We start from the raw sequence: 26,095 nt of genomic DNA, 5'->3' as shown, positions 1-26,095 counted from the left end.
GGTGTGTCGAGAGGAAGCTCTAGGGGCACAAACGGATGCTCTTGGAGGTCCTTCATTAGAATATTGAGTTGGGTAATGCAAAAACAGTCTGTTCCACAACTAGCTGTCCAGAGTTGAGCGACATAGTTTTTGGCAAATTATGCAGTAACAATCTGTCGGATGCCTACCCACCCTGTTGTCATCTAACCTACAGCGGTGGAACGTGAGCTTCAGCTAGAAGGCTAGTTGGCTATCAGGGCCTTCTGTATGAGCCTTGTGAACACACGCCTGGGTGGTGAACGGGGTCCAGCGAGCTCAGTACAGGTGGTGCTGCTGACCCGTAGGCAACACATTTGTAGTCAGAGTGGGATAAAATCAGCACTTTGAAGAACTGTGTAATATCTCTGTGGGCCACGGACAGCAGAGAGTGACTGAGAAAACAGAAAGCATTCAGCTTCTTTGTAAAAGTTTCCTTGAGCCAGTGGACCTTTGGGAGCCAAGTTAGCTTGTGGTCAGATAAAATACCTAAGAACTAGAAAGCTTAAATGACTGCACCTGCACCCATAAATTTATCTTGGTGACCTGTTACTTCAACTGTCTGGATTGACAAAAAAGCTATCAATTTATTGCTGCAAAATCATGAGCTATGCAATGATTGAGGGCCCAGTCATTGGCTCCTCAGACATCCCTCTGAAGTTGGCTCTCACTGGTGCACAGTGATGCAATCTTGGTCTGTATTGGGCCTGTGCATCAATGTACATGGACAAAGACTGTGGGGCTTACATCATTTACAATTCAATTCAAGCAATAGCAAACATCATTACACTCCGAACCAATCCCTGAGGAACTAAAGTTTTTTGCACATCTTGGTTGTCAAGAGTCAAACCTATACTGACCTGAAAGAAATTGGAGAGGAAATTCTGGATAAAAGTGGGTAAACTGTGATGTCACCAAATGGTATCATGCTTTGTGCATGTCATACTACTTTCACTGCACGAGTGCTATGGTCTTTGCCCTGGAAACCACAATCTAATGATGGCAATGCACAAAAGCAATGCGCACTGCAGATTCCAAATGAATCAGGTGATCTGTGGTAGACCGGAAAGCCTGAAAGCCACTTTGGAATCAATATATTCTCTCTGGCTTCAAGGTACCAACAATGACCGTGACTGACCATCCATTCAAATAGCTTACACAGCCCATTCATCAAGGAGATTGGCCGGTACGTAGTCTTTCCCTGAAAATATATGGGTCCTTTCCTCGTTTCGGAACAGGGATAATACCTTTCCATCATTGAGAGAGGAATACACCGTCCTGCCAAATGCAATTAAAAAACCTGAGGATGTGTTTCATGCTGTCCGCAAGATCATGTAGCTGAAATATTTCTGATAGAAGTTGCAGAAACCATCTCTCACTCTGGTGTCTCATACTGGTATAGTCACTATAAAGCCGCTATTGTTGCATCTCATCCATAACCTTATGTGAAATATTTTTGAAAGAAGCTGCTGAAAGCTTCTCTCCCACTAGTGACTTTTTGTTGGTATAGTTACTATAAAGCCATCCTCATTGTAGGACATAACGACCACCATCTTAATAACATCTGCAGCCCCATGTAACGCAGCAGGGATTGAGCACAGCCTCAATTTGTCTAGCACTCCGTATGTTTCTAATTGAATGTTTCATCAGAAGTATACATACAGGTAACAGAATTTCATAAATTAAGAGTTCCTCTTTAATGGCTGCATAGGTGTTGCCCAAAAGTATTATAGAGATTTTGCATCAGTTTTATATCAGCCAAATTTATTGGCATGACTTCGGTGTCAGTTCATTATCTCACTCCACAATTTCTCACTGCAGCAGGAGTCTGTTAGCAGGATTTTTGACCATGTTGAGAGACCAAACATTCCTAGTACCACAATCTTGGTGACACTAGCCTGCATACATAACACTTTTTGTTCCCCCCCCCCCCTCCCTCCCTCCCTCCCTCCCTCCCTCCCTCCCTCCCTCCCTCCCTCCAAAGCACCACCTCTCCCAAATGACACGTGCACACGGCAGTCGATCTAGTGTGACGAGTAACATATGTGTTATGTGATTAGGCAACAAGTTTTCATCAATTCAGTCCCATATCTGCATTACAATATGCAATGGGTACGAGATCAAATGTCATCAGGATGACAGAGGAGCTTTTAGAGGTGGTCTGCTACAAATCGCCACTCTTGAGTATGTATGTCAAATTAAGTGCTCTTGAAAACTGTCATCAGATCTGCTACATATTGCCACCTCTTATTCTCTCCACAGTGGGAAAGTATCTGACCTCCACATTTTAGGAAGATGCAAGGACATGTGACACTTAGGTTGAAGGACTGTGAGACCTCGAGTTGGTAGCACTTTCCACACACACTCAAAACTGCAGCACACATACAGCACATGAGCTTAACTACTTTCTAAGAATTTGTCCCAAGGGCCAGCCACAATAAACTGCCCTGTTTCAAAGTCACATTCCCCAGACACTTTCCTCATTTGCAACCCCTATCACCACCAGAATGATTCCCCATTCGTCTCTGCACTCCTTGTATACTTCCCTCACCATATTATGTGCCAGCAACACCAGGCAAAATTCAGTGTCATACTGGACAGTGATCATTACACAACATAGATTGCTGCAGCTACTCACCATCTGTTAGCTCATGTGGGAGAGGACTGACCAGATCGAACTCTTGTAGGAGTAGCTATTTTTCTTGGGGGTGCTCAGCTCTGATAGTCTCAGCCTCCTGCTGCAGGGAGTCCAGCTCTGACCAAATAGTGACCAGATCATACTGTGTGCCAGACAGCCAATGTTGTAGTGAGTCACATGTCACATGGTAATCTCGAGGCATGTACTTAATGAAAAAGTCACTGTTTAAACTACTCTTATTGTATCCTCAATGGACTGAAAATTCAAATACCAAAATTAATTATTAACTTGGAAATAGCAGCACATCTAAAGTGATACATCTGAATACTGACCCCTGTGAAAGTCATTTATCTTAATGAATTTTCCCATTTGCAACCCATATCTTCACTACGGTGATCCCACATATGTGTCTGCTCCTCACTTACATACCTTTGTTAGTGTCTCATGTGCCTGTAATGCCATCAGGTGACATCCAACATTGTGGTGGGCACTAGTTAGGAAACCTGCTCATCAGCATATTGTCTCACCCTCATACTCTTCTAAATTTAACCTCCCATCAGCATAACTGCCCTTTACCTACATAGTATATTTCACTGAAAGCAAAGCACATGCAAGACTATTACAAAAATGAGGAAAAAATTGGCCAGCAACTACATTAAGTAGTGGTGGTACTAGTATTGCTGACAGACATATGTAACAGTTCGGGAAGCTAAAACAGAAATATCTTTCCTCAGTGAGGAAACTGATACACACATCCTACCTTTCCCAGCATGTATCACTGCAATGAGGATCAATTCTTGTGAGGATGAGGAGATACAAAGATGAAGAGGGTAGGAAAATGTATGTTGTCCAAAGTACACAATAGCAGCATTTTTATTAATGAAAAAATGCACTATCTATGTACCAGACACACACAGGGTGAGGATGGAGAACAACAATGGCAGAAAAGTAATAAAGAAAATAATGAGACATAATAAAAACGAAACGTGTGAAACACAGTGAAAGGATGATGATGAAAGAATTATGGCACAAATATCTTAACAGAGGTTAAGTCTTGTAAAATAGAAGTACGTAGGGATGTGTTGGAGGGTAATTTTCCAGCTCCAGTGCCCAGGGAAAGCCATCAGGTAGGAAAGTCTGTATACTCAATGGGCCTCAGTGCCTGCTATAACACATGGGTTGTTTGGAGTCCATAAAAACCACCATCTAGTGGGAGGATCCAAAGATGATGACTTGTCCTCCCACACATCTCTGCATCCCAACAGCCTTACGATCTTTGCCTCCATTTATACCTCCCCTTTTACATCATCTCAAGCCTTTCCCCACTTTTTCTATCCAACTCTTCTTGCCCACTCCAATTTTTAATTGTATTACTCATTTCTCTCCTTCCTCATATTTCTTAAAGAGTACAGTTGATGTAACTAAGTACAGAGAGAGAGCTACCACTGCTGTGAGTTTCGAATTTTGTGCTTTTGGGGGTAAATATTTAACTCTGCACGAACAGGCCATGAAGGCCCAATGGTACTGACTGGCCGCCGTATCATCCTTAGCCCAGAGGTGTCACTGGATTTGGATTTGGATATGGAGGGGCATGTGGTCAGCACACCGCTCTCCTGGCTGTATGTATGTATGTCAGTTTACAAGACCAGAGCCACTACTTCCAGTCAAGTAGCTCCTCAGTTTGCAAGCGGCGTCCACTCAGCCCTTGTGAGGCAAACAGTGCTCGGCAGACCGGATGGTCACCCACCAAAGTGCTAGCCCAGCCCGACAGCACTAAACTTCGATGATCTGATGGGAACTGGTGTTACCTCTGTGGCAAGGCTGTTGGCAGTGTGAGTTGCAGACAATGTGTCATCTATATGGTGAGCAATTAACAATCACAATGAAGTGTGTTACGTTTCCTGACGGAGGCTTTGGCTGAAAGCAAACACTTAGCAGTAATGTGTGCTTGCTTATGTGAATGTCTCTGTTGTGTTGTGGCTGGAGCAGTGAGTCACATTGTCAGACAGCGCTCCTCGCTTGCCATATCTGTATGCCACTACTTGTCACCCTTCCTGTTGCTTTTATTCAGAGCATACAGGGGCTAAATGGTGGTGGGGGAGGATATGGAATGAAAGGGAGTGGAAAAGGAGAAGAGCAGAGGATGGATAGACTAGTGGGTGCATCAACAGATAGCCGAACACAAGGAAGGTGGGGGACATGAATAGAGGGGCCCCCCAGGAGGTCCACAACTCTTTCGTGGATACATGCGTAGCGTGCACGGGACCCCGAGCTAATGTGGCCCTCCTTCCTTTCTGGGCTGCATACCTTCCTTTCCGGGCTGCATACCTTCCTCATCCCACATCTTCGGCCCCCCCCCCTCACCACTGCCTCTTTACTTCCCTTTCTCCCCCTCTGGGAGTGTGTTTGAGTATGTTTTGTGCCTACATCCGGAGACAGATGCTCGAAAATGTAACACTTTCTTCGCTTTCCTTGCTTGCAAGTCTTCGTCCTTCCTTTGTTCTTCTCCTTTCCTTACCTATTTTCCTTACCTCTTTTCTTTACCCTTTCTCCCCTGTGGCGTTTGAGACCTCTTATTTCCTCTCCCTTTCTTTGTTTTCCCTTTCTCTTTTTTTCCTCCCTGTGCATGTCTGAAGGCTGACCCACATATTTCCATGCGTAGCCGGTGATGGGGTAACGCATAATTCCCCACCCCGGGTAGAGAGGTAGGACACGTACGTACCCCCCCCCCCTCCCCCCCCCCCTCCTGCGGGTCCGGGGTAAGAATAGGCCCGAGGTATTCCTGCCTGTCGTACGAGGCGACTAAAAGGAGTTTCAACCGTTTCGGCCTTCCATGTGATGGTCCCCCTTGGGGTTTGACCTCCATTTTTCTAAATTTCTACAGAAGTACGAGCCTTTTGGGGAAGGACACCTTATGTGGTGTACCACTGGTCCTAAGTGCACTCAGACCTTGGCACTCAGCATTGCACCGGCGTTGTAACCATACCCACTATTACTCAAATTGGGCCTAAACGCCTTTTGGGTTGTCCCAGTTACGCCCATAGTGCGTCTCCATCTGCACCAGTGATCATGATGGACTTTCCATGGCACCAGAAATCCAGCACGGTAGCCAGCCCATTGTGGTGGGGTCGTCATGTACCCTCTAGGTTGTAGCCCCCTGACAACACAGGGATCGTACTGCCGATACCTGAGCTGCACCCTCCCCACGTCGGCCAAGGAGTAGATGCCCGTCTCCTTGGGGCATCAGGACTCCCGGCAATGGTCATCCTGCCAGGTGGCCCTTGCTGCGGCTGGGTGGCGCCCGTGGGGAGAGCCCCTGGTCGGAGTGGGTGGTATCGGGGCGGACGTTTCGCAGATGAAACGTCACCACGTATCGGGTCGGTCTGCGGCCGAGTCTTTCAAAAGAAAAGATACCGTTTCTAGTTCTGGTTCTCCTGCCCCTTCCCCCTTGGCCACTCCATGGGAGGAGGGACAGGCCCGCCGGCTTGGAGCGAAGTACTTCCCCCGCTATTTGGTCTGTTCTCGAACCGATGGGGGGACATTCGCCACCTCCAAGCCCATGTTCTTTGTTCAGCACATTGAGGACATCTTCGGGGAAATCGAGGCTCTCAGCAAGATGCGTTCAGGGTCCGTTCCTATCAAGACCACGTCCGCCACACAGTCGGCAGCGCTCCAGGCGTGCGACCGCCTAGGGGACATCCCAGTCTCCATTGTCCCACATCTGGCACTCAATAGGACGCAGGGGGTTATTTTTCATCGTGACCTCCTGCTACAATCTGATGAGGAGCTCAGGGCCAACCTGGAGCGCCGAGGCGTGCATTTGGACCGGCGAGTCCAGCGCGGCCCCAAAGACTGTCGCATCGACACTGGGGCCTTTATCCTCGCCTTCGAGGGGGACGTTCTCCCGGAGAAGGTAAAGGTAATGTGCTACCGGTGTGACGTGCGACCCTACGTTCCGCCTCCTATGCGCTGTTTTAGGTGTTTGCGCTTTGGGCACATGTCGTCACGGTGTGAGGCTGAGCCCCTCTGTGGCGATTGTGGATGTCCTCTTCGTGAGGAACATATATGCACCCCACCACCTCGGTGCGTTAATTGTCCTGGCGTCCACTCGCCTAGATCCTCAGACTGCCCCGCATATCAGAAGGAGAAGAAGATACAAGAAATCAAAACTTTGGATCGGCTGTCTTATTCTGAGGCCAGGAAGAAGTACGACCGCCTCCATCCCGTGCCATTGACCACTTCGTTTGCCTCAGTTGTGTCCACTCCATCCGTGGTATCCTCACCCCTCTCCTGTCCCCCCTCCACCTCCTCCGCCCATCAGGGGGCTCTGCCTCCGCCTCCCAAATCCCTCCCTTCCAAATCCTCCTCCCTGGTGGCCCCCACCCCTTCTGCCCCAGGGGCCACCCTTCCTCCTCCTCCCCACACGCCACCTGAGAAGCGATCCTCTTCTCAGGCGTCCATCGGGGAAACGTTCCGGACCCCGGCTTCCGAGGTCCGGCGTTCCAAAACGGACCCCGCGTGTGAGGACCTTCTTCGGGTCCAGCCCACCATCCCTGTGCCTCCTCGGCCTTCCAAGAAGAAGTCTCTATCCCCCTCTCCACCCCGGCGCGTTTTGACTGACGCTCCATCCGTGAGTCGCCGCTCCCGGCCGTCCTCAGTTTCGCCGGGACGCTCTGCTGCCAGGCGCTCAGCTGGCCTTTCGTCGGCAAATGATGCTGCCCCTCCTACACAACCAGGGACAGCGGCCGCAGCTGGCGACCAGTCGATGGAACCGGATCCGCCTCCCGTCGGTTGTAGCGTTGTTCCCTCGCAACCTGGCCCTCCGCGGCCGTCGAGGTGACCAGCTCTTCCCCCGTCTCGTTCCCCCAACTTTTTGACTAGCGATGGCGTTGTTTCATTGGAACATAAGAGGTATTCGATCTCATCGGGAGGAATTACAACTGCTCCTCCGCCTGCACTGTCCGCTCGTCCTTGGACTCCAGGAAACCAAGTTGCGCCCGACTGACCGTATGGCCTTTACCCACTATACCTCGGAGCGGTATGACCTCACCCCTGTGGACGGTGTCCCAGCTCATGGTGGGGTCATGTTGCTCATTCGGGACGTCGTCTATTACCATCCCATCCCATTGACCACCCCACTCCAAGCAATAGCTGTCCGCATTACTCTTTCTGCTTTTACTTTTTCAGTTTGTACCATCTACACTCTACCGTCGTCTGCTGTTAGTCGGGCTGACATGATGCACCTGATCGTTCAGCTTCCCCCGCCGTTTTTATTGTTTGGCGACTTCAATGCCCATCATCCCCTTTGGGGCTCTCCTGCATCCTGTCCAAGAGGCTCACTCTTGGCAGATGTCTTCAACCATCTCAATCTTGTGTGCCTCAATACCGGCGCCCCGACTTTCCTCTCGGACTCCACTCATACCTACTCCCACTTGGACCTCTCGATATGTTCTACCACTCTTGCCCGTCGGTTCGAGTGGTGTGTCCTTTCTGACACCTATTTGAGCGACCACTTCCCCTGTGTCGTTCGTCTCCTGCACCACACCCCATCCCCACGTCCTTCGAGCTGGAACATACTGAAAGCTGACTGGGGACTTTACTCATCCCTGGCGACCTTTCCGGACCACGATTTTCCCAGTTGTGACAGTCAGGTCGAATACCTCACGGCTGTTACCATCCATGCTGCCGAACGTTCCATTCCTCGTACTACTTCTTCACGTCGCGTTTCCGTCCCCTGGTGGAACGAGGCTTGTAGGGACGCTATCCGTGCTCGACGACGTGCTTTACGCACCTTTCGCCGTCATCCTACGTTGGCGAATTGTATTGAATACAAACGACTCAGAGTGCAATGCCGTAGAGTCATCAAAGACAGCAAAAAAGCTTGTTGGGCCTCTTTCACCAGCTCCTTTAACAGTTTTACTCCCTCTTCCGTCGTTTGGGGTAGCCTGCGCCGGCTGTCGGGCATTAAAGCCCACTCCTCGGTACCTGGCCTGACCTCAGGTAATGCGGTCCTTGTTGATCCGGTGGCTATCTCCAACGCCTTTGGCCGCTTTTTCGAGGAGGTTTCAAGCTCCGCCCATTACCATCCTGCCTTCCTTCCCAGGAAAGAGGCAGAAGAGGCTCGGCGACCTTCCTTCCACTCGCTGAATCTGGAAACCTATAATGCCCCCTTTACTATGCGGGAACTCGAACGTGCGCTTGCACTGTCCCGGTCCTCTACTCCGGGGCCGGATGACATTCACGTTCAGATGCTGGCACACCTTTCTCCGGCGGGCAAAAGCTTCCTTCTCCGTACCTACAATCGTGTCTGGACCGAAGGTCAAGTCCCCATGCGTTGGCGTGACGCCGTTGTTGTTCCTATACCCAAACCCGGGAAGGATAGACACCTTCCTTCTAGTTACCGCCCCATTTCTCTTACAAGCTGTGTCTGTAAGGTGATGGAGCGCATGGTTAATGCTCGGTTAGTCTGGATTCTTGAATCTCGACGGCTACTTACTAATGTCCAATGCGGCTTTCGTCGCCGCCGCTCCGCTGTTGACCACCTCGTGACGTTGTCGACATTCATCATGAACAACTTTTTGCGAAGGCGCCAAACGGTAGCCATGTTCTTCGACTTGGAGAAGGCTTATGACACCTGTTGGAGAGGAGGTATCCTCCGCACTATGCACAGGTGGGGCCTACGCGGTCGCCTGCCCCTTTTTATTGATTCCTTTTTAACGGATCGAAAGTTTAGGGCACGTGCGGGCTCCGTATTGTCCGACGTCTTCCTCCAGGAGAACGGAGTGCCTCAGGGCTCTGTCTTGAGCGTAGCCCTTTTTGCCATCGCGATCAATCCAATTATGGATTGCATTCCACCTAATGTCTCAGGCTCTCTCTTTGTCGATGACTTCGCGATCTACTGCAGTGCCCAGAGAACATGCCTCCTGGAGCGCTGCCTTCAGCGTTGTCTAGACAGCCTCTACTCATGGAGCGTGGCAAATGGCTTCCGGTTCTCTGAAGAAAAGACGGTTTGTATCAACTTTTGGCGATATAAAGCGTTCCTTCCGCCATCCTTACATCTCGGTCCCGTTGTTCTCCCATTCGTGGACACAACTAAGTTTCTAGGGCTCACGTTGGACAGGAAACTGTGTTGGTCTCCACATGTCTCTTATTTGGCAGCCCGTTGTACACGTTCCCTTAATGTCCTCAGAGTTCTTAGCGGTTCATCTTGGGGAGCAGATCGCACTGTCCTGCTTCGCTTGTATCGGTCCATAGTCCGATCGAAGCTGGATTATGGGAGCTTCGTCTACTCGTCCGCTCGGCCGTCCCTCTTACGCCGGCTCAACTCCATCCACCATCGGGGGATACGTCTTGCGACCGGAGCCTTCTACACTAGTCCTGTCGAGAGTCTTTATGCTGAAGCTGCCGAGTTACCGTTGACCTACCGGCGCGACGTACTGCTGTGTCGGTATGCCTGCCGGCTGTCGTCTATGCCCGACCACCCCTCTTACAAGTCCTTCTTCGCCGATTCTCTCGACCTTCTTTACGGGTTGTATGTGTCTGCCCTGCTGCCCCCCGGAGTCTGCTTCCGTCGCCTGCTTCGACAATTGGATTTTGCCCTCCCTACACCTTCAGAGAGGGTGAGAGCCCGACACCACCTTGGCTCCAGGCTCCGGTTCATATTTATCTCGACCTCAACTCACTCCCGAAGGATGGTACTCTGGCTGCAATGTATTGCTCATGGTTTGCCGAACTTCATGCTCGACTTGCCGGTCACACCTTTATTTACACCGATGGCTCCAAAACTGACGATGGTGTCGGTTGTGCCTTTGTCGTCGGGGCCGCCACATTTAAATACCGGCTCCTCGACCAATGTTCCAGCTTTACGGCTGAGCTTTTTGCTCTCCATCAGGCCGTTCAGTATGCCCGCCGCCACCACCATTCATCATATGTACTCTGCTCTGACTCACTCAGTGCTCTTCAGAGCCTTGGAGCTCCCTATCTGGTCCATCCCTTGATTCAACGGATACAGCAGTCCCTCCATTCTTTCGCTGATAACGGTGGTTCTGTCAGCTTTCTGTGGGTTCCCGGACATGTGGGAGTGCCTGGGAATGAGGCTGCGGATGCTGCAGCCAAGGCTGCAGTCCTCCTGCCTCGGCCAGCCTCCCATTGTGTCCCGTCATCCGACGTTCGTGGGGATGTCTGTAAGAGGCTTGTGTCGTTGTGGTGGGATGCTTGGTCATCCCTCCAAGGAAACAAGCTCCGGGCAGTAAAACCGCTACCAACTGCTTGGACAACATCCTCCCGACCATCTCGGCGCGAGGAGGTCCTTCTGACCAGGTTGCGGATTGGGCATTGCCGGTTTAGCCACCGCTACCTGCTCTCCGGTGACCCAGCCCCGCAGTGCCCTTGTGGTCAGGCATTAACAGTGCGCCATGTTTTATTGTCGTGTCCCTGTTTTAGTCAATTTCGTGTTGTCCTGTCCCTGCCATCTACTTTACCGGATGTTTTAGCTGATGACGCTCGAGCAGCTGCTCGTATTCTGCGTTTTATAACTTTAACTGGCTTGTCCAAAGACATTTAATCTTTTTACTTATTTTGTCTGCATCTTTGTCGGGTCCTTCTGGTGTCCCCTCCATCCGCTTGAGTTTTACCAGATTCCATGTGCTCTAACAACAGTGACTGGGCGCTAATGACCTCAGCAGTTGAGCGCCCTTAAACCCAACAAAAAAAACACACACACACACACACACACACACACACACACACACACACACACACGCGCCCCCCCCCCCTCCCCCAATTATATAGCATAATGTGTACATGCAGAAGTGAAACTTTGTCAACCAGGATGCTGAGAAGCTGTTCTCTGGCTAGGGACAACGTGACTACATGGCAAGAAACAGTGAAGCTGGGATGGAAAGAGCTCAGGTGATAAGGGCAGCACACAATGCATGGGTATTGCATTTGAGAGCTGATATTGGCATACTTCACAAGGTCTGTTTCACTGTTTATAACATACAAACTGCTGTACTCTGCTTCTGGGGTGGGGCTTACTTCTTCACAGCACTTAGCTGCAGAATGTAGAAACATGATTGTACAACATCCAAGATGTTGAAGTAATGGGAATTCTTGTTTTTATTACAGAATATTTATTTTTTTGTCAATTTCAAATTTGTCCCCTTCAAAGTAATTGCCCTCAGATATAATACACTTGTACCAGCACTTAGAGGTAGAAACAGAATTGCTGAAGGAGCTGAACAACATATAGTTAATTCCATAAGGAGTTTGAAGGTTGAATAAAGTGGCAAAACAACATCCTTACACGTTTCTTCTAAGCCTCAGGAATAGAATAACATTGTAGGGGCTATGTCTGCAAAATACGGTGGTTGAGGCAACTTAAGTTTTGTTTTTTCTTGCCAAAAGATTGTGAACAGGCACTGAGGTGTGGGTGGGAACATTATCACGATGAAATTTCCATGAGTAGTTTTGCCATAGTTCTGGTCATTTACTGTGGATTGTCACAAAAATGGTGTGTAACTTCTGCGTAGTATTCCTTAGTGACTGTACAACCATGAAGAAGGAGCTCATGAGAATGTTTCCCCCATTCTTTCCTTAGATTAAAATGGGATAACGCAGCATGAGATCAAATTTTTAGAGTTGTTTCCTTTGGAACAACTGGGCCTTTGTTTCAAGAGCCAAGACTGAAAATTGCCTCATCACCCAGTATACCCTGCTTTGGAAGTTCTGGATTGTTGCTGACTCTCTTGAACAGTTACTGAGCAATGTCTATGCAATGTCATTTTTGGTCAAAATTAAGTTTTTCTCTGAAGCTGTTTAGCTGCTACAGGTTTCATGCCTAAAACTTTTTTTTTATCTTGGCATCTCCTTTGGCTCATGCCAAGCATCAGTAACCTCTCTGCGAAAGAAGTAAAGAAAATTGTCCTGAAAAATCACTCTCATCTGTTATTGGTGTGCTTGGGCAATCAGGGTGGTCATTGTCGTAAACATCTCAAAGAGGGTTGAAGATATTTAAGTCACTCTTAAATTCTTTTCTTGCAGATTTGTCAAAACCAACAGCCAACATTTTGACTATGGTGTTCAATTTTAATGCAAATTTGTTTGAAAATGGAATAAAGTGCATCAATCCATTTCATCAAGTAATAGAAAATATGTGTCACTTTTTCAACTGTCAACAAGAAACTGAATTTTCCACTGTTTTGAATATTTAAACATACATAAAGAATAGTGGGAATTTAATTTTCTAGGCTTTTCCGCTTGAGCGGAAAGATATAAGTGTTTCTTTTTTCCCATGCACCATTAGAGTGTGGATGGTAGAGAAGTAATATGAAAATGGTTCAATGAACCCTCTGCAATTCATACTTAAATGCATGGCAGAGTAACAATGTAGATGTAGGAGGCGGCGGCGGCCAGGTCTTTGCTGCATTTAATTCAGCTCCATGTCAGCCTGCTCTTGTTTTTGTAATGACACATTGTTTCTGGAGACCAACTGTGATTTTCAAGCGCAACAACAGCTTACAGCTTCATTCCTCCATGGATATCCTGTTCATGTCAAGGCTCATACAACACTAACTTCTTGATGTGGTGGTGTTTACACCTGGATGCTTGACGGTCTCAAGAATGAAGAAAACAAACTGACCTATATGGTCAGAGCTTCACTGCAGTCCTTTGGGTGTAAGCACCAAGATTGCATCAACGTTTCTCATTACACACTTACTTTGTAGTCTGCTTTGATCTTCGATGGAAGCACTATGCGATCCAAAGTCGTCATGGGTAGTAAGTCACCAGAACTGGATAGAACCTATTTGGTTTTACAAGAAGTACTCTATGACATCATGGTGGGCAAGACATTTGCAAGCAATGCAAGCTTACTAAGGGACCAAAGTCCCAAGCAACTGTTGTAGATAAGAAGGGTAGAACAACAGAGCTGCAAAATTAGGTCAATATCCATAACATCACTTTGTTACAAAGTTCTTAAAGATATTTTCAGGTCGAATATAATAAATTTCTCTGAACAATGGAAAGTCTACAATGGGATGATGACAATATTATGAAAAGGCCGAGTTGCAGATAGGCACATGGTTAGTAACAACTATCATCTCCACTACAAGAAACAGATTTTTTGTTGTGCCTATCTGCAACTCTGTATGTCCACTATATGGTAACAAGTGTCCTTTTAATAATATTAACACAAATTAATTAGAGATGGAAAATGTTCTGTCCACAAATCAGTATGGCATTATAAAGCTTCGCTCATGTGAAAGTAAGCTTGCCCCCTTTTCTCAAGATATCCTGTGAACAGTGGATGAAGGGGTGACAGACAGACTTTGTTAAAGAAAGGAGCACAGTGTATTCCTAGATTTCTGAAAAGCATTTGACAGTCTGAAAACCTACTCTGTATGGCCAACTGCATACATGTGGGAGGCTCAAAGACTTCTTAAATAACAGAACCCAGTTAATTGTCATCAATGATGAGTGTTCATTGGAGACAATGTTATAGCCAAGTGTGGCACAGGGAAGTGGTGCTCACCATATCCAAAATGTCATTTATGTTTATAGAAAATAATAATGGTCATATCACAATCTGATGCTCTTAGTGATGACACTTTCCCATACCCACAGCATAATCAGTTGAGTGACTGTAGGAGAATACAATATGAATTGGACATAATTTCTAGCTGGTGTGATTGTCAGCTGGCTATAAAGTAACAAAAATAAGTTAATGCAGATTAATATTGTATTTGAATGTTATGAGGTAGTTTTTCTTACTAGTGTGCTGTTTGCAACATTACACTCTAAATATTTAATCAACTTTACTGTGTCAAAGTACTGGTTGTATGTTTGGGATTTGTAGGAGGTCAGATTACAGAGACACCAAAGCAGTTTAGAGGTGGACTGTAATACTTGCATGCTGTTTGGACATAGTGGTAACAAATCTATCAGAGATGCTTTGTCCCTTCTCTCCAGGGATCCCCATTTTAGTTCCCATACTTTCCAAGGAACAGTACTGAGAAAATTTAGGGAATCAGAATCTCTCTGCAGCCAGCTTCAAATGCTATGCCACCAATGGACATTAAGCCCTTTTTTCTAGTATCTTCATGGTCCTAATGCCTATACACAGGTATCCAGGTGGTCATATTTTTCTTCACAATTTGTGAGTGGAACAGAGAAGGAAATGACTGCCACACACCATATGGTGGCTTGCATAGTACATATGTAAATATAGATGTAGAATAAATACTCATTCAAAAAACTGTGCAGTGAAGTTGCTTTGTCTTCTCAAGTAAGAGAGCTGATTAGGAAATCCTGGGAGATGAATATGAACTGCCAATTGAGCACCTCTTGTAATGGGGGAAGTTGTGTAGATATTTACACAATCATCCATTATGGCAGCTTAGTGTTTTTCCAGGGAAGGCAATGTTCTACAGCGCTAGAGCAGAAATTCATTTTTAAAGTCTATTCATGTGTGTTCTTATGTTAGTGTTAATAGGAACAGGTATCTGCCTTTCCGTGTAGTATTAACCCATTTTTTTGAGCAATAAACATTCCCTAGACAGGTTTGTGCACTGTGATGCTAAAGATTCATAAGGTGCACTGGTAGAGTCAGTGTAACTTTGTGAAATGCCTCATAGTTGATTCCCACACTATGTACCTGACTGTGTTTGTGTTCTTCTTGTGAGACACACACACACACACACACACACACACACACACACACACACACACACACACACACACGCGCGGTTTTACATTACCAGGACACACTTTATGCCTTAATATGGTTGTACTGCACTCAGCAATTTATGAACATTTGATATTCGTTTTAACCTGAATAATTTAAATTTAAACATAAATTTGACACCATTAGGGCAATATTTTCACCTTTCTGCTATTTTCTCATCCCCTGTCATGTGAAAACCAGGAAATTTTAGTTCAATTTTGTTCAAGGAGACAGTGTCAGTACCAGCAGCAGTTTGACTTAGTCAAGAAAAATGTTAGAACTTAGTTTTAAATGCCCTGCCATCCTCACACTCAAACCCCTCCCCCCCCCCCCCTCATGATTTTTAGTATGTTGTTCATGGCATTCCCTCCTATCACTGTACAAAAACTTGCAACTACACTTTTTTGCCCCAGTTGATCTTCACATTTCCTTGATGAGTGAAGTACAGAGATACTCTATAGGTCAGACGACTTCCTCTCAGATCAAGAAGCTTGTAATCCACTCTTGCATATCCTCCAAAAGTTAAAACTTAAAATTCATAGAAGAGCCTGTTTCGTAACCTCAGCATTTGCCGATCCGACATATGGTACTGTGTCTTTAGTTTTTCAAAGTTACTGTATGCAGTAAAAGTCCTAGGAAGTAATCATAACAGCTTGATATCTTCAAAGTTACACCTCACAGAAAATATGCTATTGTGATACGGGCCTAAGATACTTGAATAACTTGCACTGAAGATAGTCACATAGCGACCAAAATCAATCTGTAAAATAAAGCCTTTCAGTATTTACAACAGACGCTTCCATTTATCCAAAATATATTGACTATATTTCCATTGGGTACATTGTGCACAATGAGAATATTAGAGTAGCACACAGCCACATAGACATCCAGGTGAATGTTTGCTGTGTTGTTTTGGAATTTTGAAGTTAAAATTATATTCTATTTTGACTCGAGAAAAACTGACTTAAGCATTGTTTTCCTACAGATAGTTTTGTGAGTAATGCATGCTGCTGTTGGATTCTTATCCCACTTTTAAGCATCACTGTGGCTGAAATATTATTTTTAAGTTGATTTCTGATATCCAATTAAAATGCTCAGTTGACAGTTTAGCTGTGGATATATACACAGAAATTTTTAGATATATATGTTTTTGAATGTTACATGTAAGGTGACTCACAGGTAGTTTATGGGTATTCTCCAAGGATTTGCGGTTAGTAAGAGTGGTTGGCACCTACAGAGTACCCCAACTGTACACAACAAATTTTCCGTTAGAGAGAGAGAGAGAGAGAGAGAGAGAGAGAGAGAGAGAGAGAGAGAGAGAGAGAGAGAGAGAGAGAGCGAGCGCGCGCACACGAGTTTCATGTCAAGAACCTGTCCGTTCTTTCTCTCTCTCTCTCTCTCTCTCTCTCTCTCTCTCTCTCTCTCTCTCTCTCTCTCTCTCTCTCTCTCTCTCTCTCTCTCTCTCTCTCTCTCTCTCTCTCTCTCTCTCCCTCCCCCCCCCCCCCCCCTTAGTACAATTTGCATGCTCCTTATGAAAGTTGAAGCTTTCCTGTTTGCAGGAGTAGCAATCAACAGTTGTGGCCTCTCCATAACCACATGAAGAAGAGAATCTGTCAATCTGTGAGCTAGGGAGTGGACTGAAGCTTTAAACCTTGAAAGTGTGTGTCTGATCCTGAACCAAAAGCAAACACAACATCCACATCTAGGTTTTGGAAAAAAGCCACAAACCATCACTTACCTGTGTCTCTAACTGTATGGTTATCTGCGAGCCCAAAGCTACCTAATCCCATTAGCAGCCTGTCATTCCCCATGATTAGCATCTGCTGTTGCCAAAACCATTAGAAAATGGAGGATACACAGAATGGAAGGAAAGAAGGTGAAGAAAGCTTAATCCTTTCATCTTATCAAGTAGGCCGAACAGCATTCTATTTCCACTGGGTATTCTTTTCCTGTTCATTCCTTCTTTCTTTCATAACTGGTAGTTAACTGATGTATTACATCACATAATACAATGTAACTAGTTGCATTGAGTTAATAAAGTCATAAGGAATGGTGATAGATAACTTCTATGCTGCCTGATTGCATATCATTAAGCGAGGTTATGATGACTTTTCACTGTTACCTGCAGAGAACAGCTAAGATTATCATAATGTGCCAGGTAATACTCAGTTAGAGGTGAAAGTGATTAATAATGACAGAACTACATCTACTCGAGTTGAATATTATAAGAATTAACAGCATACAAGGTGCATCCAGAAAGTACGTTCAGTTTATGTCCGGACATGGCACAAATAATCAGATAGGAATGCACACGCACATGCACAGGAGTAGACGAGGTATGGGGGAATAATACAGTGCATTTTCAGTCTTCTGACAGCAGTGGTTACTGCACAGCCCTAGGATAAAACAGCTACTCAATATTGCCTCAAACCAGCTGTGATGTTCGCCCGAACCTACTTCTGAGTGTGCAAAAATTGGATAACTGTACAAAGATCTGTCACAGACTGTGCCACGTGTATGGACATTATGAGCAGCAGTATGGTCTGACGGTGGTGTGGGAATTTCACTGGAGGATGAACTAACATTCACGGTGGAGACCATAGTTGTTGGCCAGCCACAGCCACACCGGCACTGGTGGAAAGAGTGTGACAAGAAATTTTGCAGAACTTGTGCTTCACAGTTTCAGGACTGTCACACAATAGCGAGACGTTTGGTGAAATTGTCTCCCAGTGGCTCAATTTCCCAGTTTTTGTAAAGAGAGTGCAAGATGGCTGCCAAGACAACACAGTGGTATGCAGAAAGAGGTGAAAAATTTCTAGACCGTATTGTCACTGGGAATGAAACTTGACTCAGATGGCACACAACAAACTATTTTAAGCACAATGTGTGGATTGTTGTATTGACAGCTTTGTCCGTTTCATATGTGAACTACTGTCTATGTCAAAAACAGATGTTCACTGCTTTCTGGGATTGACGTGGTGTCATCCTGTAAGAGTTTTCACCATTAGGTGAGACTGTAAATGCTAACTTGTATTGTGAAATATACAAAAATCTGAGAAAGGTGATCCAGAGTGGAACACATGGGTTGTTGATGAGAGGCATTACACTTGTGCATGACAATTGTCCTTTTGTTTGTTTTAGGACACAAAACAGTCTGTCACATGCACCCATGTTATAGCCTTAGATCACAGAGAACTAAACACTTTAAATTGTCAAGCCCAGTCGACAGAAGGAAAGTGCGCTAATAATGAGGATTGCCTAGTGAAGAGAAGTCTGTAAAATATGCAGCACAAACAGCAGATGTCTCCAAAAAGATTACAGACGAGGACATTAAATGTTATGATGATGGATAAAAAGTAAAACACTGTCGACAGACCATGCACTGTCTGCTAAAATGGCAGGTAACTCTGAAGACAAGCGTACTTTTAATGGAAGTGTTTAAAAAAAGGGCATTCGGCCAGGAAATGGAGAACCATCAAAGGTTGACCATGAGCACAATGACTTAACACGGAATGATCCTACAGTCATTTCCTTTTGTTAAGTGGTCTAGAGCTCCCTGCTCTACCATCTTGGATTTTGCTGAAATTTTGTACATTGAGTACAACATGTCTCAAACAGACTTCAGTTAAATTTTTGATTATACAGTGGAATACTTGTCAAGATATTATTGTATGTGGTCAGGGTATAGGGTTAAACAAACAGCTGTGACACTGAGATTTCACCAACATTGAGACCTAATATCTCTCTGCATTTTTGTTTAAAAGAAATATAAAAAATTTGGAACTTGATTGCAGAAAGTTGTAATAATTACTATTTCAAACAATTAGCTTGTACCACTAATGTTCACCATAAGTAGATAAATTGTATCAGTCATCCTAAAAAAATTTGCACTCTAACAAGTTAAAAGTTCATAGTTGCATGTAACTAATTAAATAATTAATAGATGTCGAACTATAAATTCTAAAAGAACAACTTGCTGAGAAACTATGCATAAAATTTTATATTGCTAGATCTTTCTATTACTTCACACAGTTAATGTAAGGTTCACAATTTTTCTAAAAAGTCTAAAAATTGGTTAAAGAATGTTTCTAGAAGATACATGGTGCAACATAGGAGTGAAAATACCGCTCTCATTGGATAGAGAATGTTTTGAACCTCCTATAAAAGTTCGATTGACTAAGACTGGCATATAGTGCCCTGTCCGCCCCGATAGCTGAATTAGCAGTGTGACGGACTGCCGTCCTAAGGGGTATGGGTTTGATTCCCGGCTGGGTCAGGGATCTTCTCCCCTCAGGGACTGGGTGTTGTATTGTCTTCATCATTTCATCCCCATCCAGCGTGCAGACCGCCCAGTGTGGCATCAAATGGAAATAAGCATTTGGCGTCATTGGCCAGGAGGCTCCTTATGAGGCAGGTCTGGCCGCCTTGGGGCAGGTCTTGTTACATTTCCATGTAGTGCCCTAAGGAAAGATCTAAGAAAGGAGCATTTCTGTGTAACAGCTTTTATTTTATTCTTCAAATTCTGTCTGAAGCAAAAGACTTCTTTTAATGCTTTTTTATTTAGAAATTATCAGTATTCTATTGCATTGGCCCATAGTGATATTTTCGCAAGCAGTTCAAGAACTTGAACTCTCAATAGGTCCAAGATGTGAAGACTAAGGAAGAAACAAACTGCACTGCTAGAAATTCATACAAATGGTTCTGTCTATGGTAAAGCTATTATCTTTACTCATTGAGTATCTACAATGACTTTAAAGGCATTGCTGAAGATGATACTTACAGGGAAAAGTTCATGTAGAATTGCAATAGATAACAAAGTTGTCAATGAAAAGAGTACAGGAGATGCCTGGCAGGAACAGGCTGTAATAGGGTTACTGGCTACAGCAAAGGGGACGACACTTGTGTGAATGGGTTGCCTCAAGGCTCCATCATATCATATCATATCATACATTCAGTCACCTTGCAAACATAGTGATGGAAATAGAGCAGTAGCTGGAAGGGAGGTGTTTTTCCTTACCAGGCTTGTGTACAGGTATGAGTTACTTCATGTGGTGTCACCGCCAGACACCACACTTGCTAGGTGGTAGCCTTTAAATCGGCCGCGGTCCGCTAGTATACGACAGACCCGCGTGTCGCCACTGGCAGTGATTGCAGACCGAGCGCCACCACACGGCAGGTCTAGAGACTTCCTAGCACTCGCCCCAGTTGTACAGCAGACTTTGCTAGGAAGGGTTCACTGACAATTACGCTCTCATTTGCCGAGACGATAGTTAGCATACCCTTCAGCTACGTCATTTGCTATGACCTAGCGAGGCGCCATTACCAGTTTATATTGAGATTGTAATTATGTATCATCAAGAGCGATGTTCTCCAATTATGGATTAAAGTTAAGTATTCCAGAAGCTATGTACTATTTTTGGCTACTATAATTCCTTGTCATTTTCCAGACCTCACGCCAGCCTGCGTGAGCTTAAACGCCTGCCTTTCGGCTTCCTCCAACCTCCGTGAATTGGCTCCTGCCAATTCACACAACTTCATGCCAACATCTGAAAAACACGCCATCTGCTCAAATGTGATTGTACATTTGAAGGACTGATTTTCCTAAATCACTCCAGGCCGGGTTGGTTCCTCTGAAAGGGCACGGCCGACTTCCGTCCCCATCCTTCCCTACTCCGATGAGACCGATGACCACGCTGTCTGGTCTCCTTCCCCAAACAACCAACCAATCTACATTTGAAGGAGAAAGTGCTTGCCCTGGAGGGAAAGATGCTGCAACTCCTGAATGTGAACATTGTCCAGCCCTGGGGCAGAAGATCTGGATGGAATGAGAGCATGGTCTAGCTCCCTCAGAATCATGAATGTTGCAATGCCGCCTTTATTATGAGAAGAGAGGGGTAGCACCCTACCCTCCTCCACTCGTTTGTGAGGGTAGAAGGTTTTATGCTAGTGAGTGGAGCTTGAATAGTGGTCCATGCTGTTGTCTGGAGATAGGTGCGGGATTCACAATGACATCACGTGCTACAATCGGGCTGTAAATCAGAGAATTGACCTCAGTCCCAGAGAGACAACATAAGTTCTTACACACAGTGTAACAGGGAGTGTAACTGTTCAAAAAAGCTATCTGAATTTCATTTACTAGTTCTTTGATCTCCTGAAGAGTGTGATGACACTGTGCGTGTAACTGTTTAGTTCTATGATGGCAAACTGTATTTTTTATAATGTTAAACAGAGAGCATGTTGTCAAAAGGGAATTGAATTGCATTGCAGTACACTTTGGTCCCCCAAGGGACCAAGACATGGCGTGGTAAAGATTAAGCACGAGCTATGGAACATTCTGTGATTGTAAGGTTTATGAGGTACTTTATCTGGTCATTGGAGGCTTTATTCCTCCCTGGAAACATTAAATGAGCAACATTTTGCCAGTTACAGTCAGCCTTAGAAAGCATTCAATTGGGTTTACACGCAGGTGACACAGGAGACAGTAAATGTAGTGGAGTGACCATTTTCCATGCTCTATCCATGTCACAGAGAATGGGCCACTGGAGATGATGGGCAAGTTGGACAGGGCTGAATGAGAGGTCCAAATGAAATAGGTGAAAGTGTGAGATGAAAGGAATGTGGGTGCTTCATTGTTACGGCAGATGAGGTTGAGTTGACAGAGAGGTGTGCTCTTGGCAGACCACCTCAAATAGGTTCTGGAGAGCCCAAAATGGTATGGTCTGCAATAAAATTACTGAGCAGCAGAAAGGGGGGCAAGGAAGTCGATTGTGTGACCTGAGGTGTAAACATTAACCTAAGGCGGGAGTGCCCTCTGAGAGGGTCCCCACAAGGAAGGAGCGCGCCATCGGAGACGCTGGCAATCATGGGGGATTCCTCCGCAATGGATTCTACTCCATCGCTTTCGACTTCGACCCAAAAACGGAAACGTGACCAGCCAACAGTGACAAAAGTACTACCGCCTGCCCCACAGTTCCTCGTAGTTTCTCGATCTGAGGACGGAAAGGATTTTTCCTCTGTCAACCCTTTCGTTATTCAGAAGGGCGTAGATGCCATAGCCGGATCTGTCAAATCTTGTACCAGGTTGCGTAACGGTACCTTATTACTCGAAACTGAGAGTGCCTTTCAGGCACAAAAACTGCTTCGGGCCACACTCTTGTACACGTTCCCTGTCCGGGTGGAAGCCCACCGCACTTTGAATTCGTCTCGTGGTGTAGTCTACAGTAGCTCCCTCGACGGATTGACTGACGAGGAGCTTCAATCTTTCCTCGCTGAGCAGGGCGTGACGGCTGTCCATAGGGTCATGAAAAAGGTCAACAATGACCTTGTACCGACCCGGACACTTTTCTTGACCTTCGATAGTGTTAAGCTGCCATCGCGCATCAAGGCCGGCTACGAGGTTATTTCTGTTCGCCCCTATGTCCCGACACCTACGCGCTGCTACCAGTGTCAGCGTTTCAATCACACTCGACAGTCTTGCTCCAATGCGGCTAAATGTGTCACTTGTGGCAGGGATGCCCATGAGGGTGACTGTCCACCTCCGTCTCCTCGTTGTGTGAACTGTCAGGGTGACCATGCCGCATCCTCCCGCGACTGTCCTGTCTATAAGGAAGAACGCTGTATCCAGGAAATACGGGTCGAAGAGAAGGTGTCCACCTCGGCTGCTCGCAAGTTATTGGCTAGTAGGAAGCCCACGCTGCTCCCAGCGGGGAAATACAGCACTGTCCTCGCCTCTCCTCGGACTACCCGGGAGGTAGCAACCCAGACATGCGATCTGACCTTCAGCACCACGGTCGTCCGTTCGGCCAGCGCTAAGATCGCGCGGTCGACGTCTCCCCTTCCTCCCATCACCCCACAGACACCAGCCACTTCCTCAGCTTCTGCTAAGTCGAAGACCCCGAAGTCAGATGCACGGGCCTTTAAGAAGGAACCATCCCGTGCAGACTTCCTCCGTCACTCGACCTCCCAGCCTTCGACCGGTACTTCCACCAAACGTCCTTCTAAAAAGGCGCATAGGAAGCACAGTTCTCCTTCTCCGCCACGGCGCCTTTCTTCTCCTGCGCCACCCAGCGGTTGCCGCCCCAGGCCGTCATCCGTTTCGCCTGGCCGCACCGCTGGTAGCCGAACATCTGGCCGTTCACCGGCGGAGGAAGCTCCCCCTCCCGGCCATCCTCCCAAGATGGCCGATGACCCTATAGACCCCATGGACGATGACTGTCCGTCTCCTGATAGCGGCGGCAGTGCTCGCTCGAAGCCAGGCCCTAAGCGGCCTTCGAGGTGACCCCTTCTCTCATCTTCCTTTTCTTACAATGGCACTTATTCACTGGAATATTCGCAGCATTCGCTCCAACCGAGAGGACTTGAAGTTGCTGCTCCACTTGCATCGTCCGCTCGTCGTAGCCCTCCAGGAAACGAAGCTACGCCAATGCGATCAAATTGCCTTGGCACACTACACCTCTGTGCGTTTTGACCTACCCCCTGTGGTAGGTATCCCAGCTCATGGAGGGGTTATGTTGCTGGTCCGGGATGATATTTACTACGATCCCATCACGTTGCACACCGGCCTGCAGGCAGTTGCCATCCGCATTACTCTCCCCACTTTTACGTTTTCCTTTTGTACCGTTTACACTCCATCATCATCTGCCGTTACCAGGGCAGACATGATGCAACTTATTGCTCAGCTACCTGCACCATTTTTGTTAACTGGAGACTTCAATGCCCACCATCCCCTTTGGGGCCCTCCAGCATCCTGCCCGAGGGGCTCCTTGTTAGCAGACCTTTTCAACCAGCTCAATCTTGTCTGCCTCAATACTGGCGCCCCGACTTTTCTTTCGGACGCATCTCATACCTATTCCCATTTAGAACTCTCTATATGTACTCCCCAACTTGCACGCCGGTTTGAGTGGTATGCACTTGCTGATACATATTCGAGCGGCCACTTCCCGTGTGTTATCCATCTCCTGCAGCATACTCCCTCTCTGTGCTCCTCTAGTTGGACAATCTCCAAGGCAGACTGGGGGCTCTTCTCCTCCAGGGCGACCTTTCAGGATCAAACCTTCACAAGCTGCGATCGTCAGGTCGCACACCTCACGGAAGTCATTCTCGCTGCTGCTGAATATACCATCCCTCACCCTACTTCTTCTCCACGTTGCGTACCGGTCCCCTGGTGGACCGGAGCATGTAGAGACGCTTTACGTGCTCGTCGATGTGCTTTACGCACCTTTAAACGCCACCCTACAGTGGCGAATTGTATTAATTATAAACGATTACGTGCTCAGTGTCGTTGTATTATTAAAGAAAGCAAGAAAGCCAGCTGGGCTGCTTTCACAAGCACCTTAAACAGTTTTACTCCTTCTTCTGTTGTCTGGGGTAGCCTGCGCCGGCTGTCTGGCACTAAGGTCCACTCCCCAGTTTCTGGCTTGAAGGTCGCGAATGAAGTCCTTGTGGCCCCTGAGGCTCTCCCCAATGCCTTCGGCCGCTTTTTTGCCAAGGTTTCGAGCTCCGCTCATTACCACCCTGCCTTCCTCCCCCGCAAACAGGCAGAGGAGGCTAGGCCACCTGACTTTTGCTCCTCGAATTGTGAAAGTTATAATGCCCCATTCACCATGCGGGAACTCGAAACCGCACTTGGCCGATCACGGTCCTCCGCTCCAGGGCCTGATTCTATTCATATTCAGATGCTGAAGAACCTTTCTCCTGCGGGTAAAGGTTTTCTTCTTCGTACATACAATCGCATCTGGATTGAGGGACATGTTCCCGCATGCTGGCGCGAGTCTATTGTTGTCCCGATTCCTAAGCCGGGGAAGGACAAGCACTTGCCTTCCAGTTATCGACCTGTCTCACTTACCAGCTGTGTCTGTAAAGTGATGGAGCAAATGGTTAACTCTCGATTCGTTTGGCTGCTCGAGTCTCGACGCCTACTTACCAATGTCCAATGTGGATTTCGTAGGCGCCGCTCTGCTGTTGACCATCTGGTTACCTTGTCGACCTTCATTATGAATAACTTCTTGCGGAAGCGCCCGACCGCGGCTGTGTTCTTTGATTTGGAGAAGGCTTATGACACCTGTTGGAGGGCGGGCATTCTCCGCACCTTGCATACATGGGGCCTTCGCGGTCGCCTCCCTCTTTTTATTCGTTCCTTTTTAATGGATCGACAGTTCAGGGTACGTGTGGGTTCTGTCCTGTCAGACACCTTTCGCCAGGAGAATGGGGTGCCACAGGGCTCAGTTTTGAGCGTCGCTCTGTTCGCCATCGCGATCAATCCAATAATGGATTGCCTCTCAGCTGATGTATCAGGCTCCATTTTTGTGGACGATTTTACCATCTATTGCAGCGCGCAGCGTACACGAGTCCTGGAGTGCTGTCTTCAGCGTTCTCTTGACCGTCTTTACTCCTGGAGTGTCGCCAATGGCTTCCGTTTTTCTGCCAAGAAGACGGTCTGCATTAACTTCTGGCGCTACAAAGAGTTTCTCCCACCGTCCTTACGACTTGGTCCCGTTGCTCTCCCAATCATGGAGACAACCAAATTTTTAGGCCTCACCTTTGACAGGAAACTTAGCTGGTCTCCACATGTGTCATATTTGGCCGCCCGTTGTACCCGTTCTTTAAATGTCCTCCGTGTTCTCAGTGGTATGTCGTGGGGAGCGGATCGAACCGTCCTACTTCGTCTATATCGGTCGATCGTCCGCTCCAAGCTGGATTATGGGAGCTTCGTATACTCCTCT

The 26,095-nt window shown here is 46.7% G+C and overlaps 1 protein-coding gene across 1 annotated transcript in view; it reads right to left on the bottom strand.

Moving 5' to 3' along the window:
* Positions 1 to 232: 232 nt before the first annotated feature.
* The window catches only part of LOC126183315 (uncharacterized transmembrane protein DDB_G0289901), a 55,675-nt gene continuing 29,812 nt past the window's right edge, over positions 233 to 26,095 (bottom strand). The window contains exon 3 of the mRNA XM_049925165.1: positions 233 to 410. Coding sequence (XP_049781122.1) covers positions 233 to 410 — 178 coding nt within the window. The remainder of the gene's footprint in view (positions 411 to 26,095) is intronic.

Source organism: Schistocerca cancellata, chromosome 4 (genome assembly GCF_023864275.1).
Source record: "Schistocerca cancellata isolate TAMUIC-IGC-003103 chromosome 4, iqSchCanc2.1, whole genome shotgun sequence".
In the NCBI taxonomy this organism is placed as follows: Eukaryota; Metazoa; Arthropoda; class Insecta; order Orthoptera; family Acrididae; genus Schistocerca; species Schistocerca cancellata.
Note: the sequence above shows the minus strand (reverse complement) of the source record. Positions and strands in the feature narration are given on the sequence as shown.